At 42.0% G+C, this 18,670-nt stretch overlaps 1 protein-coding gene across 2 annotated transcripts in view; it reads right to left on the reverse strand.

Annotated features, from left to right (window-relative positions):
• Nucleotides 1-13,171, reverse strand: part of TXLNB (taxilin beta) — a 38,442-nt gene extending 25,271 nt beyond the window's left edge. For both annotated transcript variants that reach the window (XR_009485820.1, XM_059841845.1), the window contains exons 1-4: nucleotides 13,039-13,171; nucleotides 7,711-8,127; nucleotides 5,697-5,788; nucleotides 1,771-1,941 (exon numbers count right to left, since the gene is read on the reverse strand). Coding sequence is in view for 1 of the 2 variants with exons in the window: in XM_059841845.1 (XP_059697828.1) it covers nucleotides 1,771-1,941; nucleotides 5,697-5,788; nucleotides 7,711-8,113 (666 nt within the window). In the remaining variant the exon portion in view is untranslated. The remainder of the gene's footprint in view (nucleotides 1-1,770; nucleotides 1,942-5,696; nucleotides 5,789-7,710; nucleotides 8,128-13,038) is intronic.
• Nucleotides 13,172-18,670: the final 5,499 nt, after the last annotated feature.

The following is an 18,670-nucleotide window of genomic DNA, read 5'->3' on the forward strand; positions in this document are numbered from 1 at the left end:
CATTCTGCAAGTGTATTTTTTCTTACTGTTTTATTTAATTTTGGGGTTTTTTCCGCACTGATAACATGGGAGCCAGAGGAAAGACATTATTCTGGGTTTCTTAAAAGGTCTCCAAATTCTTAGAAAGAAGTGCTGAAAATAAGAACACTTCTTCCTAATACTGGATTACCTCAGGCATATTCCCTGGTTTACTCGGCAAAGATACACAATAAAAATAAGAACTGAGCCTGAAACTTATAAGTTTATTTAGAGAACCTAGTCACAAAGTAAAGCAGTCCAACAGGTAAAAAGATGTTGAAAAGACACTTTCCTAATTGTAAAGATGAAATGTGCAAGGAAGTATTTATATACAAAGAGAATGGAAAAATCATGCTCTCTAGGAGGAAGATTGATAAGCATAAAGTAGCTGGGAAACTGTATGAGGAATTCAACAAAATTTGTCCCAAATATGTTTTCCAAATAGAATTATTTTTTCTAAATGCCCAAGTCTTCACTGATTTGTTCCACTGATATGATTTTTTTAGGAATATCAGTTAAGGCTATGCAAAGCATTGTACACTGTAGCCTTAATTCACTTTAAAACTGGCTTGTATTTCTTTTGAAAGATTTTACCCACAGGTGGCCTGGTAAATCACTGTGGATCAATACTGAGGAATAGCTCAGGTCTAATACAAATGACAGGCACAAATTTAATTTTCACTACCAGTTCTGCGCGGCTGTAACTGAGCACAGAGAGATTTGCTTCTAGCTTCCCTGTGTGTTAAACTGCTTTTATCCTTCTACTAGGGCATACACTACTTTGAGTGTATGAGTGACTATTCCCTCTCCCAGCTGTATTCTTACCATCACACAATGAAAGTCAGAGCAAGACGCTGAAGGCCCACTCCTGAGCTGGTGGAAATGAATGCAAATGTATTACCAGTAATAGAGGTTATATCAGGTGGAATTCTTGCTGCTGACAATTCCTATGTGTAATTCTATACATAACTATATTCCCATAAAGAAAGGGCTTGAACAGATCAAAGCAGAGGCCTTTTGTATACTAATACCAACACTATCACTAACATGCACTCAGAAAAAAAAAGGATGATCACAACAGAAATATTCTTCTTGAACATACTTTTTTCCAAGGAGCATAATCATATTATAAATTTCACATTTAAATGGCATAATGCACCAAGCAATTGGTAGACATGGTGTATGGATCCCAGAATTTTAAAACTCCTGAAAATTTTCTCCTTTAACTGATTCTCGTAATCCAAACAACTTCCACAAATAATGTTGGCATTCTTCTTGTCTCGACATTTTGTGTCTTTAGACAAATGTCCTGATTGACTGATCCTCACAAATCACTTGAAAAAGTCCACGTGCTCAAATTACATGAAAGCACCCACCAGCCTCCTGTGAGCCCACTGGAGCAAAGCTGGTGTTCCTGTGGTTCTTTTTATGCACATGCATTTGCATCTGCACTCTGAGGGACCTGGTCTGTTAGTCCCGCTGCTCTTCTCTGCACTGAGCTCCCTAGTAATGCAAGGAGGGCTTAGAGATAGTGTGGGTAAGCCCAGGGTATAAAAGTGCTGGGATACTTCCAAATGAGAAACAAAGGGGTCTTGGTGTAAACGGACCTCAAGAGCAGAGTGTGTATGTAATTATTATATATTGCATGTGCAGATGCAAAAGTCCCTTTGGTTTGGTACTAGAGGGAGATGGCAAAGTGCCAACATCATCTTTCCCCTCACTGCTAGGTACTGTGATAAGGCTCCCACTCACCTTGAGGTTCTTGTTGTGCCTCTGGAGCTCCCGGCACAGGCTCTCGAGCTTGCTGCGGGCGAGGATGGCTCGGCTGTGCTCACTCTGCAGCTGGTCCTTCTCCTTGGTGATCTGGGCCTGTCTCTTCTGTAGATACTTCAGCTTTTTCTGCTCAGCACGATGTTCTTCAAGCTGGGCAAAACAGGGATTAAACCAGGGAAACATTGATTAAAATGAAACAAAGAGGGATAGAAAAGAAAATGAGCTCTTTTAGTCTGGGGAAAGTCTTCACACATTCTTAACCTCTTAGGAAATCTTTTGTATTTACCAGCACAAATGTGATAGGAGAGAGGAACCTGGAGATTCTCAAGCCTGCTTGCTGCAACAGTCCCAAGTGTGCTGTACTGTGGGTGAACGAACATAATTTTTAACATTCTTGTCACACAATTTTAGCTCTTCCTTCTTTGGTTTAAATTTCTTTGAAGGACATCTGTGAGGTTTTTATTTTTGTTTCAACATTTGGAACTAGAGCAGTCAGTAGTGCTTTATGTGGTGAGATTTCTCCAGATCATGAGGTGATACAGTAGTTGCTAATTCTGTTTTATTTTTCAGTTTCCTGAAAAAGAAGCAGTTTCCTAAATATCCAGGAATGTGCTGGACAAAACAACAAAAGAGGAGCTGGAGACCAGGAATGCTGTTCATGTGGGGGCTTTGTTTCTGGTGGAGGAGAATTCTCTTCAGAGAAGAGTTTCCCAAAATGACATGTGGAACCTCCTCTTGCCAGGCTCCTCTGGCTCACAGGACATGTGAGAGTGTCTGTCAGTTGTGTTTCTGAAGCTCCTGTCATCAGTGGGGGTGTGTCATGGTGCATCAAACCTCTTTTGGGCTCTTTGTCTCCGTAAAATTCCTGGAGGAAACACGGACAGACCCTACTGTTCCCTTGGGAGCCTGCTGTTCTGTGGATGCATGACTCCTGCCTTTCCTAGAAGGCTGGTAGGGAGCAGGGTGGATTTGGAGGGGGCAAAGAGGACCAGCAACATAATTGCTAATAGTAACCCCTGCACAGTCTGGTTCTTTCTTTTGATGCGTGTCCATCACTGGATGTTTGGAAAAAAAATCCTGTACTGTAAATTAACACCCTAACAGTGAGGTCAAAGAAGTCTTTCACCTCTGAAGCTTTTAATGATTTCATCTCCCGATCCAACACACAATAACCCTCCTCACTGTATCACAGATGTGCATACATTGCAAAGTATTTCTGAAATCCAGATGTTTTCTGATTGAAAAACAGTTGCACATGAGCTTTAACATGCAAACCTTAATAATAACAGTTGCTGTTAGGACTACATTATCTAATAATATGTTACCACTTGTACTAATTAACCCCAGTATGACTGGGAAAGCCTGTGAGCACTGGGGAATGATGTGCAGCTCAAACAAGACAGTCAACAGCATCATATTTTACACTTTCATCTGTTTTCTGTAGATGTTCAGTAGTTTATGTTTACAGTAGAGAGCTCTATGTATTATTAATCAAATCACAGCTAAGTGTACCACAAAACAATGCTCTCATCAGCTTGGAGTATATTTACAGTTTATGTCCAACTTCTAACCTGTGTATTGTCTATTTTTGTAGATCACAATATGGGCTTTTGCATCTAAAAAAGCTGCACTAGCTGAAATAATTTTTCTAGTATTGTAGGAAAATAAATTTATTTTCTGTAATTAAGGCTGAGATATTTTTCCTTCATAAGTTTGTTTTTGTCCCCTTCCCCTTTCTGCTGAAAAACATAAAAAGTGTTCTTTTTGCTTCACATTTTGCATGCACAGCCTGTGCTCAGTGGATAATGATTTATCCAAATTTCACGATTCACTCAAACTGTGCTTGAGATGGGGGGCTCAGAATAAATCTGGTATTAATCATGATATGAGAAGTCTTCCATGCATTTTTGTTTTTTGCTTTTTTCCCCCCATTAATATTACTTGCACTAGAAACTTATACTTCAAAGTTCTCAGGAATATCTAAGACACGGTGTTACTTTTGCAATGAAGAAGGCAATTCACTGGTAAATAGGAATGCCAAAATGGTCCCCAATGATAAATTTTTATGAATAATTAATGAAATAGAAGCTAAAATTAACTGCAAATAGAAGCAATATTGACTTTTGAAAGCTGTCGTAGAGAAATAGTCAATTTAGGAAAGAAAAGTTTTATCTTGCTCCCAACTGCAGATAATGTCAGAGCTCGTATTTATTTTTTAGCATATTGTTCTTGCACCCAGCACTTGTGAGACTCGCAGGGCCTCTGAAAATAATCCAGTTATAAACAATTCTGTGACAGCTGTTTGTAAGCAAAAGCTGTTGCAAACCACAGTCTGCTTTGCTAACCCGACACACTGGATTTAGTGAATGACATGTTCTCTGTTGGTGAGTAGTGTGGCAGAGCTCATTCCCAAATGCCTGTCCCACTTCCCCAACCCCCCTGGTCTGGCTTCTACCTTCACCAGCCCATGCTCCAGCCTGCAGTGTACCCACAGTACAGACTGTGCCAGGGCATGGGCTGGCAGGGACATAACATTGCTGGGGCCTCTTCAGCTACAGCCAGCCCCAACACTACTTGAAGCAGGGGAAGCACTGCCAAGCACCCAGCTCCATCTATCACATGGCTACACCTTCCCCTGAGCTGTGCTGCAACAAGTGTTTGTGACACTACACAGCCCACCAGACCAGGAGCTGATCTGGCTGGAAAACAGCTGAGCAAAAGTAAGACATGATCTGAAGTGTGTGATGGGGATGGACAGGAGGGAGCAGGGAGAGCGGTTGCAGCTACAGCCAACTGCTGACAAGCCATTTATCACCATACACCCCTCAGCCACTTCAAGTGAGCAGGCTAAGGCTGTCTCCAACAAGGTTTTTGTTGTATTTAAGGAATGATTTATTTCAGTGACATTGCACAGTACGTCAGAAACAAGTGTTCAGTACTCTTGCTTTAGCACCTTTCTCCTGCATGGGCTACTGGCAAAACAGCCCCTGCTTTATACGGTGCTGCACTGCCATTTGAATGCAGTGGAGAGTGCTTTGTAGAGGAAGAAGACCTATTTCAGTTAATCCGAGAGCATGAAGACCTTTTAAGCATGAGATAAACTATGAACAGCCTGAACCCAATTTATGAAATCAAAGGATTTTACATGAAAAACGGAAAGCTAAATTTCACTTCACATTATGATGAGACATGGACACATCTGTGCATAAAACCAATTAAAAAGTCAATGTTCTGCTTCACACATTTTTCAGCACTCCACAAAGCATAAAATGCTGCAGCCTTGTCATTTGTAAAATTTCCACAGCTTATGGTCATGTAGTCCTTTGACTACAAAGGAAAATATCCCTTCATCTGAAAATAATCCATCTTAAGTGTGGAAAGAACAGTCAGGTAGGTGGCATTGTTACAGGAGTGATATTATGGTGGCAGGGGCTTTGACTCTTCATTTCATTGTGCTGTGGCTTCTCTTACAATTAGTCTCAGTTGTCTATTGTCTGCTTCCCAATACAGGAAGCTTTATACTAAATCCTCTATTATTTTCATTTTGATGAAATTACCAATGCATAATTTAAAGCAATGCCTGCAACAGAAACATGCAAAAGTCCTTGCAGGAGGTGAAGGCAGGAGCCTAAACACCAGTCTCCAGTGTGGGCCAGTTTGGTAGATTTGCCTTCAAGTACAAATATTCTGCCTCATCAACTTTCTGGCCCAAATCTTGTTTACCTCACTTTTTACTTTTTTTCTCTTTTTCACCCATACTTATTTGACCATGACAACTGTATTGAGATTCACTTATCAGGACAGACACCACTGGTATGTGAGTTTTGACTCTGCTGCATGTCATATGTTTTTCAGACCTTCTTTTGTAGACAATTTGTACAGAAAAGAGCCAACATTGTACTCACCAGCTCAGCATACTTCTTAAACAACAGGTCCAGCTTCTCTTCTGGAGTATTCAGCTTATTCAAACTTTGCATCAGGAGGGTGGCTTCTTTTCCTTAGAAAGAGAGGAAGCAGAGATTTGATGCTAGAGGTAGTTGATGTACTATTATGAAATTAGTTGTTTGATGCATGGGTCTGTAAAAACACAGGCTGAAACGAGGCATTTTGGAAGGAAAGGAATAATTTTTGATGTAAATTTCTGAGTTTTTCTTTGCCCCATAAGAGCAAACATGCTAGGACTTTCCTCCATTTCAGACCTCAGTAATGGGCTTTTTTCTAACAAAAGCATTGTCTGCTTTTGTCTGGTGTAGTCTGATTTTCATTCAATGTCTTTGCAAGATGATTAGGTCAGACACATGGCACATTTGACTGAAATAGGACAGAAAGGGCCTGGACCCCAAGGCTCAGGAACAGCTCTCTTTGCAAGAGAAAGTGGATCAAGTCTGGTGTATTCAGCTCCTTTGCTGATCAACCCACACAAAACATCAAGAACATTAAGTCAGATATAGAGACTATGGTGTGGAAGTAAAAAATCAGAGGGTGGAAGGTGCTGCCAGCCAGGTCTGGGCTATGTGATGCTCCTGCAAATCAGTTCCCTGACTTGGTGGAGAAATCTTGTATTCCAGAGGGAGTCTAATAACTTCCTGGGCGCACAAAGCCAAATCCCTGCACAGCCATTTAGGTATTGCTTCTCCTCTGACACCTCTTGGTTTTCATTTCAGCCCCAGGTATGAGCTGGAGCTTGAACACTGCTTGTTCATCAAATACAAAATGTCCCTGACATCCCTGGAGATAAGGCTGCCTGTGGTCCCAGGGGCTTGGACATGCTTTTTCAAATGCTCCTTCCTGAGACTGTTAGACAAAATCTGCTCTTTGCTTTGGGCTGGACATTTTTTATGTTTTCAATTGTAGTGCAGACCAGGAGTACTGTCTCTGGAGAAAATCCTTTATTTCACACTAAATGCTCTCTACAGCATCAGCATAAATAAGTGGAAGTGAGCTAAAATCAAATCCTTTTGTGAACTGTCACAAGGGCAGATGGAGCACTGTGTGTTGGTAGGATTTTCACTGAGCTTGATGAGCTACCAGTAACAGCACCAAAGCCAAGGCAGTAGAAACTGAGGAATTTTCTTCCGGACATTCAAAGAATTTTTGAGGAAAAAAATCCATACCATGTCCTATGCTTAGCCCCTTCTCTGTAAGAATGTCTGCGGTGATTCATTTACAGGCTTAGTCTGCATTTGGGTTTGGGCTCTCATGCAAAGGAGAGGCTTGAAGATTGGCTGGAGTTAAATGTAGGAAGGGAAATAATTTACATCTATATTAGATTAGAATGTAACTACATTGCTCTCTAGTGGCTGCCCAGCAGAAAGTACATGTATTCAAAAACTTGATAAGACTTCTTTCTAGCTCAGCTGACAGCCCTACCAGGGCTGAGGTGTTAGAGAACAAATGTATTGGCTTATTTCATATATACTATATGATGAGTCCAGGGGTTTACTAAATGAAAAATAACCTGGGTGTGACTGACAGTAAATTTTTTCTGCAGGTCCCATGCCACACAGTAGCACCATTATTACTGTTCTGACCAGTGAGTAGCCATATCTGAGCAGACAAGAGAAGAAAGCATTCACTAAAGTACAGATGAGAGGCTAGGTTTTCCTTCTTCTAAGTGACTTTGTGCAGTGTGTCATTGCACTGACAGCTTTGGCTAACCAGTGTGGGTGGCCTAGTAGTACATCAGTGTTGTGTGATGCAATTCTTATTTTTAAAGAACTAATATCTGATATAGCCTACGTGTTGGGTAGTGCCAAAAGTAATTATCAGTTATAGAAAAGTTGTAAAGGTCACTATAATTTTCAGTGGTAGCTGGAGGTCCCTAACATCCATACCAGAAACTTAACATGGCAAAGAGCAAGGACCAGGGAGTTCTCACTTGTGTTTGCAGAAGGGCTGTGGGAGTATGTAAATGCTTACCTAGTCCCTTCAGGATTTTCTTCTCCAGCTTCTGCTCCTTGTTGCTGCTGGGCTCCTTTGCTTTGGAAGCATCCCCAGGAGCCAACTTCTCTTTCTCACTCTCTTCATTTCCATCTTCATACTCTGCATCCTCCAAGCTGCCTGGCTCTCCCTTCTCAGGCCTGTCTGCTCCTGTAGCAGTGCTTTCCTTCTCCATCAGGCTCGTGGCAGACCCGTAGGTTTTAATGATGTCCTCCAGCTGCCGGCTCAGCTCCTCTGAGATGTCACACATGGCTGCTTCGGGCCAGCTGCTTGGCTGCTCCATGGGGACTGGAGCAGGGGATGGCAGGCCAGGGGCAGGTTTGTCCCCACTCTGCCCCTGGATGTCCTGCCCAGGTGAGGTGGAAGACTGGTCATTCTCCATGCTTAGTGCAGCACCTGACAGAAAAACAAATGGAGGGTTAATTTAAAGGCATAGAACTAGCCCTATAAAGAATTAGACATCAAGATGTTCCCAAAGCTTGGCCAGCATATGAGTGATTTTGTGTGAAATTTGTGATGGCAGCTTATCCATTGGTTCTGGCCTGACAAATATGTCACAGTTAGATAAATAACCAAGGTGATTTGCCTGCAAGGAGAAAGGCAAATTATATATTTTCCAAGAGAAAAGCCTACCCAAATCTAACACTTAAAAATGAAAACCTCTTATTCCCACTGACAGCAATGACACATGAAATGACACCCCAGTCACTTATACCATTTTCCTCCTTGAATAAAATATTTGCCACATGTTTACTTTTCTTGATCTGTTTACCTGTAACACAGGCTTCTGATATGGGCAGCTTCACTTCAGAGCTGTATTAGTTTCATTTCCCGCTTCTCTCCTGTTGACACATCTTAAGTCAATAATCACAAAAAATATTTAAATATTTTTAATATTTTTATATTTATATTTTCAGTGCAACTGAAAAGTGCACTGTGCCCTTAGAAAGCCCAGCATGGTGCTTGATCTACAAGAGATGTGGTTTGGTACCATCACATGAACAGCAAAGAATAAAATTAACAGCTATAAACCACCCTTCTCTTGTACTTGCTGCATGCTGCTGACAGCTTCTTTGACAAAGTACAAACTACAGAATAAATCACAATGAAATAAATCCAACCACACATATCATAGTTTGATAGTCCATGGTGTTTTGTGGGGTGAATTTCAGCTAATTTATTCCCAGTGTGCAAAGGGAAGCTTTTGTTTTCTCAGGTTTCTGAGCAGCTGCACTCAGCCAGGCAAATACAGAGCCCCCAACATATCTGTGTTCCTGCTCTGGCTTACCCAGGACCTGATAATGAGGTTGTCAGCAAGAGCATCCTCAGCACCAGGAAAACTCAGAGTAGTGAAGGCTCCTTCCCTCTTAGAGGGAGAGGCTGCTGGCATCTCTGCATTGCCCTCCTGAAATAATGCAGAGGTGTGGGGTGCACAGCTGGACCTTGATCTGCAACTAACCTCCACTACTGCTTGACTGCAGACTCTGTACTCTTTGCAGCCATGAGTCCTTTCTCTCTCTTTTCCAGACTGATTTTTGTTCCTTTCCTTAATAATATGATTTATAATGGTGCCAGTGGGGAAGAGGGGAAGAAGCTTACTTGGTTGGTTCTTTCCAGCATGTGAAGTGATTGCCTTCTTATTTTTAAAAGATTTTGAAAACATGGAGCTAACTGGGAATCATTTTGTTCCCTGTTCAAACAGGCTGCAACATATGTTTTCTATAGTGTCTAAATTTCTACAGCTTTCAAAACTGTAAATAACATGACCAAAGGCATTATTTGATAAGAGAGAGGTCATTGTAATAAATGACTCAGTCTTCTTAAATTCTCCCCAGTCAAAGTGATGTTTGGAAGTGCAGTGATGGCCATCACTAAGGCAACATTTTTGAGGATTTGATTTTCTAGCTATATGACCAGGCTTGCAGATAAGATAGTCAAATGATTTATCATCTCTCAAGTAAATAATTGAAAGCTTTGAGTGGGCTCAGGAAGCACTTGAAAACTGTTAGCTATTAATCCATGCCCCTGCAGTCCACCCATAGATACAACTTGTCAGCAGAAATGGCTCAGGAATGCATCTGGACCTGGTCTCACAAACCTGTCACACAGTCATGTCCCATTGTTTCCTCACTCCTTGTGGCACAGTCACTATATCAGTGCAAAATGATTGTAAAATTATAGCGATCTGATTTGATGTAATTTCGAGTTTAACTGACATTGAAAAATTAGACCCTATATGTGCAATTTAAGTAAATCATTCCAGATAGCACAAATGTTAGCCTCCTGTTTGTGATCTTTTTAAACTAGAGTTAATTGACTGCCAACTAATTCAAGGTCAGTAAGAGTATTGTAAAGGCTAATCTAGACACTCCACAAAATATGTGTTTATCTCTGACATGTTCAGGCTAATGTTTACTGTTGCAATCATTAATTTGAGCTAATTGGCAGTTGGCAATCAATCAGCTAGAAAACCCAGGACTACCAGCTCTTGTTTAGGCAGAATAAAAGTCTCAGAAAGTATATCCCAGATCAAAATAGCTATTTTTGTAATATGTTCATCACAGAGGGAGGGCAGGACTGCAAAAGGCTCCATTTCCAAATATTAATTTATTTTCAGACTATCTCCCCCTCTTTGTAAGAAGGCTCAAGCCAACGTTTTCTCTGTACCCCGACGCTCTCCCTTGGCTGCCTCCCAACTTCATCACTCATGTGGCAGCACTCTCTGGCTAAAGGTTTCCTCTTATGTGAATCACAAAGCATGTCTCCAAATACTGTAGGCTTTAAATATACTGTGGCAATTGATCTGTGCATGATGTGTCTCAGTAACAAGAGAAAAACATGGGTGAATGAAAGAGAAACTGGATGGTTAGAATCAAGGACACAAGATGCTTACAAGCTGGCCTTGCAGGAAATCTTCCCTAACGTACATTCCTGGCTAGAAAGGATTTAGTTATAATCAGTCTGAAACCATGGCAATGGCTGAGTCTGAAACCATTCACAACTGCTGAGTTTCCATCCACCAGCCCAGAATGGTGAGCAGGCAGCAACCCCAGAGATACACAGCAATAAACTTCTAACCCAAAGGTGCCCACCCACTGGGTCTAGCAGCTGTATTTACACACACAAACAAATATCCTAATGTTTTATTTTGTTCTTCCTCAGACTAAACCAAAGGTCTGATGACTGCTTTCCAGCACAAACACAATGCCTGTAAAGACTTCTGTACCTTGTTTTGCACAACAGCTTCCACAGTGCTGCAGTTTATGTTGAGGGAGTCACAGCATCTTGGAATTGCCTGCTTACAGCCTTTGATGCTGGGAGTTTTTGCAGCACTTGACCCCAGTTCTCCCTTGTACTCCAGCCTGCTTAACCTTGATGTACACAAGGAATTCTCCCTTATAAGGCCATTAAAGACTTTTGGTGCCAATTTCAGCAAGATCCAAGGTGTTTACATTATACTCTATCTTAAACACAGTAATGCCTAAAAATGAGGTGATGGAGTCCAGAAGAGGAATTCCTTGGTTTTTCAGACTTGCCCAATTTTAGACTGGCCACCTCTTCAGTTTTGCAACTTCTACTAGCGTTACTGTTGCCTCCAGGCACTGAATTTCCAACACAGCCTTATCCTGTTTTATGGCAAGGGGGAGGACTGGCTAGTCTGACTGAGTTTGAGCATTGCATCTTGTTTACTCTTTTTCTCCTGCATTCCCAAATCCTGGACCTGTTCCAGAGCTGTGAGATCAGCACCTTTCTTGGCCCTGGTGTTTTGGATGGAAACTTGACACTTGTGGTTGCTGCCTACAAATAGTCACTGCTGTCCTCCTCTCCTTCAGTGGGGAACACCCCAAGACCCAGAGGGTGCTGCCGCCTCCCCACTGTGAGAAAGACTCTTCTCCATTCTCCTTCCTCTGTTAAGAACTTGGGAAGACTCAGGACAGAAATGGAGATTTCAGCATAACTGAGCACACAGCCTAGCCACAGCTGCATCCAGAGGCAACAGCAAAAGGTGTATGCCTCAGATCAGTCTGGTTACATGCTGAGCTTGTTTGTCTGCAATTATATCCCTTGATATTTCACATTTACAGCACAATTTGCCTTCACTGTGCTTTGAAAACAGCCAGTATTTCCAAAGTAAAAGGTCAGTAGGCAAGGGCCAGTGACTGATTTAGCAGAGCTGCAATAGCCATCCCACTGCTGCTGGGAAAACTGTTCCTGTGCTGGGGTGTGCCAGCCCACCTCTCGCACTGCTGGGAGCTGGCACTGCTGCCCAGGCACCCTCCTGGCATGACCAAAACACAAATTAAACATCTTCTTCTTAGCTTGTCTGGCAGGCTGCCTTGAAGACTGTCACAGAGTTTTGTTTACCTTTTATAAACAGTGTGCTTCCCCTTCCTTCTTATGGGATTTGCTTCCTGATTTCCTTCTTGCAGCTTTAACTTCTAGAGGGTTTACAGACTGGTCTATATTTAGCTTTTGCATCCCCCTATATTCAGCAGAAGGACACATGGCACCTGCTCTGCAGCCAGGAGCTATTTTAAGGTCTTCTAAAATGGGTGATGGTATTTAGCACTTTATGCTCAAAGTTCACATACACACACATTTCTCTAAAACAAAGCTTTACATATATTTGCAGCAGCCAACACATGCTGATAAAATCTGATTTTTTATCTTTATATAACACCAGATTGGTCTGCAGTGACACCTCAAAGCAGCAAACATTAAACCCTGGAATTGCCCCTGCCTCTGTAGCTCTGATCACCCTCCAGAAAAATACAAGTACCTTTTTACAGTCTAGATAGACAGTGCCCTATGTGTTACTTTAGAAAGCAGAGATAAAACCAGCTGTATCAGCTACCCACTGAATTCGAATAGCTTCATGCTTTATGTTCAATTTTCTAGTACAAAACTGAACAAAAGTTTGGAGGTTTTGTGGCAGTTTTCCATACAGGCTCAGAACCAGGCTTGGAGGCTTTCTGAAGCCTCCTGCCTCACCTTTCATGTGGCACCTGAACCTTGACCACTGTTGTAGCAGACCACTCATGGCCCCCAATCTCAATTCAACACAAGCGCTACCAAAGTAATCTTAAATTTCTCTGATCACTCTTGAGACAAGAATTTCTTACTTCTTCTTTCACTAGCAGCCTTGGTTACCTCCCTGTTTTCCTCAGATGTCACATGGTGCCCGGACTTTCCTAGGGCTGTTCCTAGAAAATGCAGGTTGACGCTCCCAAAGGGAAGTACTTAAATTAAAGCCCTTGTGCCGTGTCACCAAGCAGTGACAGCAAGGAAGCTGTTCATCAGACTTACCGCAGCAAAGAGAAGATCTGAGCAGAGGAAAAAAGCCAGGCAGAAAGCTCAGACAAGGGCACTCCAGCAACAGGTTCTGTAATCCTGCCACTGAGGAAAGAGAGACAGGAAGACTGAGTGAGGCGGGAAGGACAGAGTGACACAGGAGGAGCAAACAGTGCAGGGACTGAGTGTGCAGAGTGCAGGGACCGTCTCTGATAGGCGCAGGGGAAGCTGCCTGCTGCCTGGCAGCAGGAGCCAGCTATGTTGGCTATTCCCTGCTCTGACAGAGATAGCACGAGAGATTAGAGACTTGGGCCCTCAGAAAGAGAAAAGAAAGGAAGAAGGAAGGATACTTGCACAGCTGCTACCCTTCTTCAGATTTAAGTCTTAATCCCTCAATGACTTGAGGCGTTGTGCTGTGTGAAATTTGTCTGTATTGACAATGGATTGGTCGAACTTGGTTGAATTTTTCTGTCTCTACCACAAAGAATGGGATGAATTTCCATAATGTGAAGTCCCAGCTGTGACTGCCCTTTGCAGCCTGGGATTTGGGCAGGATTTGTTAAAAACAGACTGATTCTTAATCATAGACTCACTGACTGGAAGAAACCACAGGATGTCTTTAGTTCAAGCTTTTGCTTGAAGGAAGCTCAGCTGTATCTCAGACTAAGTCTCTCAGGGCTTTAAATTGGTCTTTACAACCTCCATGGATGGAGACTGTATGACCTCCCTGGGAAGCCTATTATCTGGCTTGACTGTCATGGCACTAAAAAAGTTTCTCTTTCTACCTAGCCTTAACTTCCCTTGTTCCAGCTTGTGCCTATTACCTCTTGTCTTCCCCCTACACACTCCTATAAAGACTATCTCTATCTTCTTGATAATCTCATCCAAAGCTGTCCCTTTTCCAGGCTGAAATCCAATCTCTCCTGACAGGAAAAGTGCTCCAGTGACAGCCACCATGGTGCTTCTCTGTTGAATTGATCAACTTTTTCATTAAGGCAGTGATGCTAAAAGAGGGGAGTGGTGCAGTTGTCCCTGATCCCAGCAGCTCCCAAGCAAATATTGCAGCCAAGATAACCTGCCTGACCTACTTTCTGCACATGACCCTGCAGGCTCATGTTGGCCCAAAGCTGTTGATACAAGCAAGCAGAGCACTCCCCAGGGAGCTCAGCTGCACGCTGCTTATGAAGCAACCAGCATTTCCCACTTCTGTGACCCACAAGCCACTCAAGCACCATCTTGAGGTGCCATATCACCTAAGCACCATCTGCTACCCACTCCCTAGAAGGAGATGTAGGTCAGTTTAATGCACAGATATGCAAACAATGGAGAAATGATAGGCTGGTACAGAAGTGGCAGCCAGGGCTATGAGAAGAGAAATGGGACTTGGTCTCCAGTGAAAAACAAAGAGGCTCAGAACAAAAGGTGGCAAAACAAATGTATACTATAATGATTTGGAGTAAGCTTCAGACTGATCCATGGCAATGGAAGAACCAGAAATGCTTTGTGCCTGATTTATAAGGGATGTCAGAAAAAGCAGTACTGGGCAGCTCAGTACCAAGAACTAGCAGCTCCGAAATAGTCTGTATCTCAGACTTTTAGCAGCATCTCAGACTTTTACTGGAGAGGACTAAAGGTCTTGCTTTATTTGTGGAGATGGTGGGGCAAAAATTCACCCTTGAGGTGGTTTCTCAGTCTTATTTGTCTACTTTGAAAAGGCAGCTACATTCTGGGGATGCATGGGCATTGTGGCTTTAGGAAAAATCAGTTCCTCCAATTTTCTTCAGACTCTGGTGGTGGCTTCGTAGTATTCCTAAGGAAGTCATTGATTTAGGGGTAATGAAAAGGAGTGAGCTTGCAAGGTCAGGGGCTTCTGTGGAAAATCTTTTGGAGAGGGTTGGAAACTGGGTGGATCTGTTTTGAGAGAAGATAAAACTCTGCAGATGTTTGTGACAGGGCAGTGTGCGACATCAGAATACCAGTGAAAATATGTGTTTGTATGGGCTCTTTGTGCTCCTTGTGCTCCTCCTGATTTGACTGAAGAATTTTCCTGTTCCAGACCCTGTTAATTTTTCTTTTGAAATAAAATCAGCTCTGAGATCAAAATGCACAACTGAGCTAGCAAGGAGCTAAGTAACAGCTGAGCTGTAGAAACTCACTCTGGCATGGTCTCACTCCTTGGCACACACAAGACAAGACAGGTTCAGCTTTGCTCTCTTTCACTGGGGTTAAAGATATTACATGTCAGCTCATTTTTGTAACAGCCTCACAGCATGTATGGGAACCCTTATCAAAGCTCAAATGAAATTATGGGATTCACTGGGCACTGGGAACTTGGTCATGTCCCTGAGACATCAGAGTGTGCTGATAAAGTGCGGGAAATTAGTTGGGGCCATCATTATAAAAATCAGCTACAAGTAGTACAAAGCCACATATTCTGAGTTGTTCCTAAATATGCAAGTAAATAAAGCAGTCTGTGGTAGAGTCAGAAAATAAAAAAGCACAGACAAAATCAGTATTACTTTTGTGGGGAGTATGTGGGTGTATTTTCAGAAGGTTAAAGGGATCTGCTGGATTTTGGGCTGTGAGTTGAAATAACTGTCTTTGAAATGGAAAGGGAAACACAGAGAAATTTAGAGGAGTGTGTTGAAACTGTCATGCAGGCAATTCATGTGCTGAGGACAACCAACCCACTGGCACTTGGACTCTGCATGCTGGGATGGTTACATCTGAGGAGCTCAGGAGAGAGTGGACTGAAAGTGCTTTCTGTAGAGCCTGCATAGTGTCTGAGGGCTCAGCTTTTGCAATGTTTTAGGCATTTCATGTCCCTGTTTTGGGGAAGAGAAAGAAATCATTCCCTAATACATGAGAAAGAGGAGAAATGTACCTTTCTCACATTAAAGCTAGATGACTCCTTGAGAATTTGCAGGAACAAAACTGAGTTTATTTTACAGATGTGTTCAGCTATGAACTGGATTGCATGTCAATAACCCTAGGCTCTCTTTGTTGCACAGGGTCATTTCCATGGAGGTCATACGGAATATCAGAAACAAAATGTTTATTTCTGGATTAAACATCATCATCATCATCAGCATAAATCTTTTGAAGGATAGACTTCCCAGGGGAAGAAAAAAACTTCTACCTGTACTGGTCATTTGCTCTATATAATAGAGAATATGTGTTCAGCCTTACCAAATAGAAGGATAAGTTAGTTCATCATTAAGTCAATATTATTGAAGCTTTTGGGTTCCCTTCCTATCTTCCTCTGACATACCTTCTCCCTTCTTTGCCTAGGCCATTTTCCACGACTTCAACATTCAGCTCTCACCTGCTCCCTTCTCTCCTCAACTCCCTCCAGCACAAATATTGCTTTTGGGAGTTATGTGTGTTCTTTCTGTGTGCCATGGGATAGTTTAGGTGAAAGACTGATGGTTCATGTTTAGAGTCTTTCTCTCGAATGCTCAAAGGCTTTAAAAAATGCCAACACTGAAGGCAATACTGTGTCGGATAAAACCACTTGAAAAAGTTTTGAGGGTTTCTTTTTCACCACAAGCAATGGCAAGCCTTAGTTGTTCTACCACCTAAATGAACACTTAGTTTCTGCAGAAGCCCTAATATCCCCTGGAAGCCATACAGACTGATTTGTCCTGCAGGCCAGTCTTTTGGCAGAAGGCAAAGAGGCTGCAGAGGTTCTCCTGCTTTCTGCAACTTCTAGATGCTCTCCTCCATGATCCTGCTAGGCAGCAGCAGAAGGAAATTTGGAAACTAGCATTTCCAGTCCTGTCACACACCGGGATGCAGACGTCAGCAGACTGCCATGGTCTGCTACTTCAGCGCCAGTTCTGTATCAGTGAGAGTATAATTTTTTATTATTGTGCAGGAACTTCTCTAAGAATCTGAATGAATTTTTCATGGCTTTCCTCCTGAATAGTTTTTGGTTTATTTTTTGACAGATACAGGTTTTTCAAATTATAGTGTGCAGGGACAGAACCACTTGCTGTAATACCACTATTTCAATTATATTATAAACATCATTAGAAGGCCAAACACATCGTGGACTGCATCAAAAGCAGCATGGCCAGCAGGTCAAGGAAGGTGATTCTCCTCTATTCTGCCCTTGTGAGACCCCACCTGCCCAGCTCAGCACAAAAAAGGTGTGGACTTGTTGGAGCAAGTCCAGAGCAGGGCCACAAAAAAGTGGGAGGACCTCTCCTATGAAAAAATATTAAGAGAATTGGGGTTGTTCAGCTTGGAGAAGGGAAGATCTGGGGAAACCTGATAGCAACCTTCCAGTACTTAAAGGGAGCTTATAAATGAGAAAGAGTGACTTTTTACATGGACAGATAGTGATACGACAAAGGGAAATTACTTTGAACTGAGAGATGGTAGATTTAGATAAGATATGAGGAAGAAATTCTTTACTGTGAGGTTGGTGAGGCATTGGAACAGGATGCCCAAAGAAGTTGTAAATGCCCCATTCCTGGAAGTGTTCAAGGCCAGTCTGGATGGGGTTTTCAGCAACCTAGTCTAGGGGAAGTTGTCCCTGCCTGTGCCAGGGAGGTTGGAACTAGATGGTCCTTCTGACCTGAACCATTCTATGATTCTACGATTCTGTGATTCTATGAAATAACATTGATCTGTTCTGTTTAAATATGACCATAATATACTTATGTCATAACATAATAATATAATATACTTACACCTTGATAATATACAGTAACAACCAGGTATGTAAAATACATAATGAAAGTATAGTGTTGATGAAGAATTTAGAAATGCCTATAAACATAAAACAGATAATTTGAATTTAGAAAGAGCCCTCATAATGGATCTTGAGACACAGAAGCATGGTGACATGTGAAGAATGGTCTAGAAGTCAGAAGGCTGCTCAATCTGGCAGGTTTTTCTGCCATTGGCACCTACAACTAAACCAGTATAGGGAGAGTCCTATGATTTTCCAATGAAAAGCTTGTCAAGACCAATCTCCACTGTGTTTAATTTACTTGGATAGAAACATTGTAAACACCAGGACCAACAGGACATTTTCTATAGTGGTCTCTTGGGAATCATTTCTCTCCTGTTTAGTCCTCGGTTAACGTGAAAAAAAGGAGGGGAGGGGGAATGATATATTTGCATTCCACACTGTATCAATTTTCTACAGATTTCCTAGCTCCACATCAATCTCAAAAAGGTTGGAAGGTTGTGATTTGCCTTCTAATAAGATTTTATGGCCTGAAGAGTTTGTCATATACTTAATGTTTGCCATGTTTTTTTCTTCCAGAGCTCAAAGATCCTGCCTACCAATGGCACTTAATAACACAGCCAAATTAGCTAACACAGAAAACCCCAACAGGCAACAGACTTAACTATTTTAAGCAAATAATTTAATTCTTAATCTACATCAGTAAGAATATAATTTCTGCAGTGTAGCAAGGAAACCACTCTAAGAATCTGGAGGGAATCCCCATGGTCTGCTACTGAACAGTTTTTGATTTATTCTTGGAAAGATTCAAGTCTTTTGAAACTTTAAGAGCTAGCAAAATCAATTATCAGGGTTTCAATTTTCTCCGGGCAATTTCCACCGCTTCAGCTTGCCCAGGAGACAGACTCTACATAAATACATTATGCTATGTGCTACTTGGAGAATTTG

Source organism: Haemorhous mexicanus, chromosome 3 (assembly GCF_027477595.1).
Source record: "Haemorhous mexicanus isolate bHaeMex1 chromosome 3, bHaeMex1.pri, whole genome shotgun sequence".
Classification (NCBI taxonomy): domain Eukaryota; kingdom Metazoa; phylum Chordata; class Aves; order Passeriformes; family Fringillidae; genus Haemorhous; species Haemorhous mexicanus.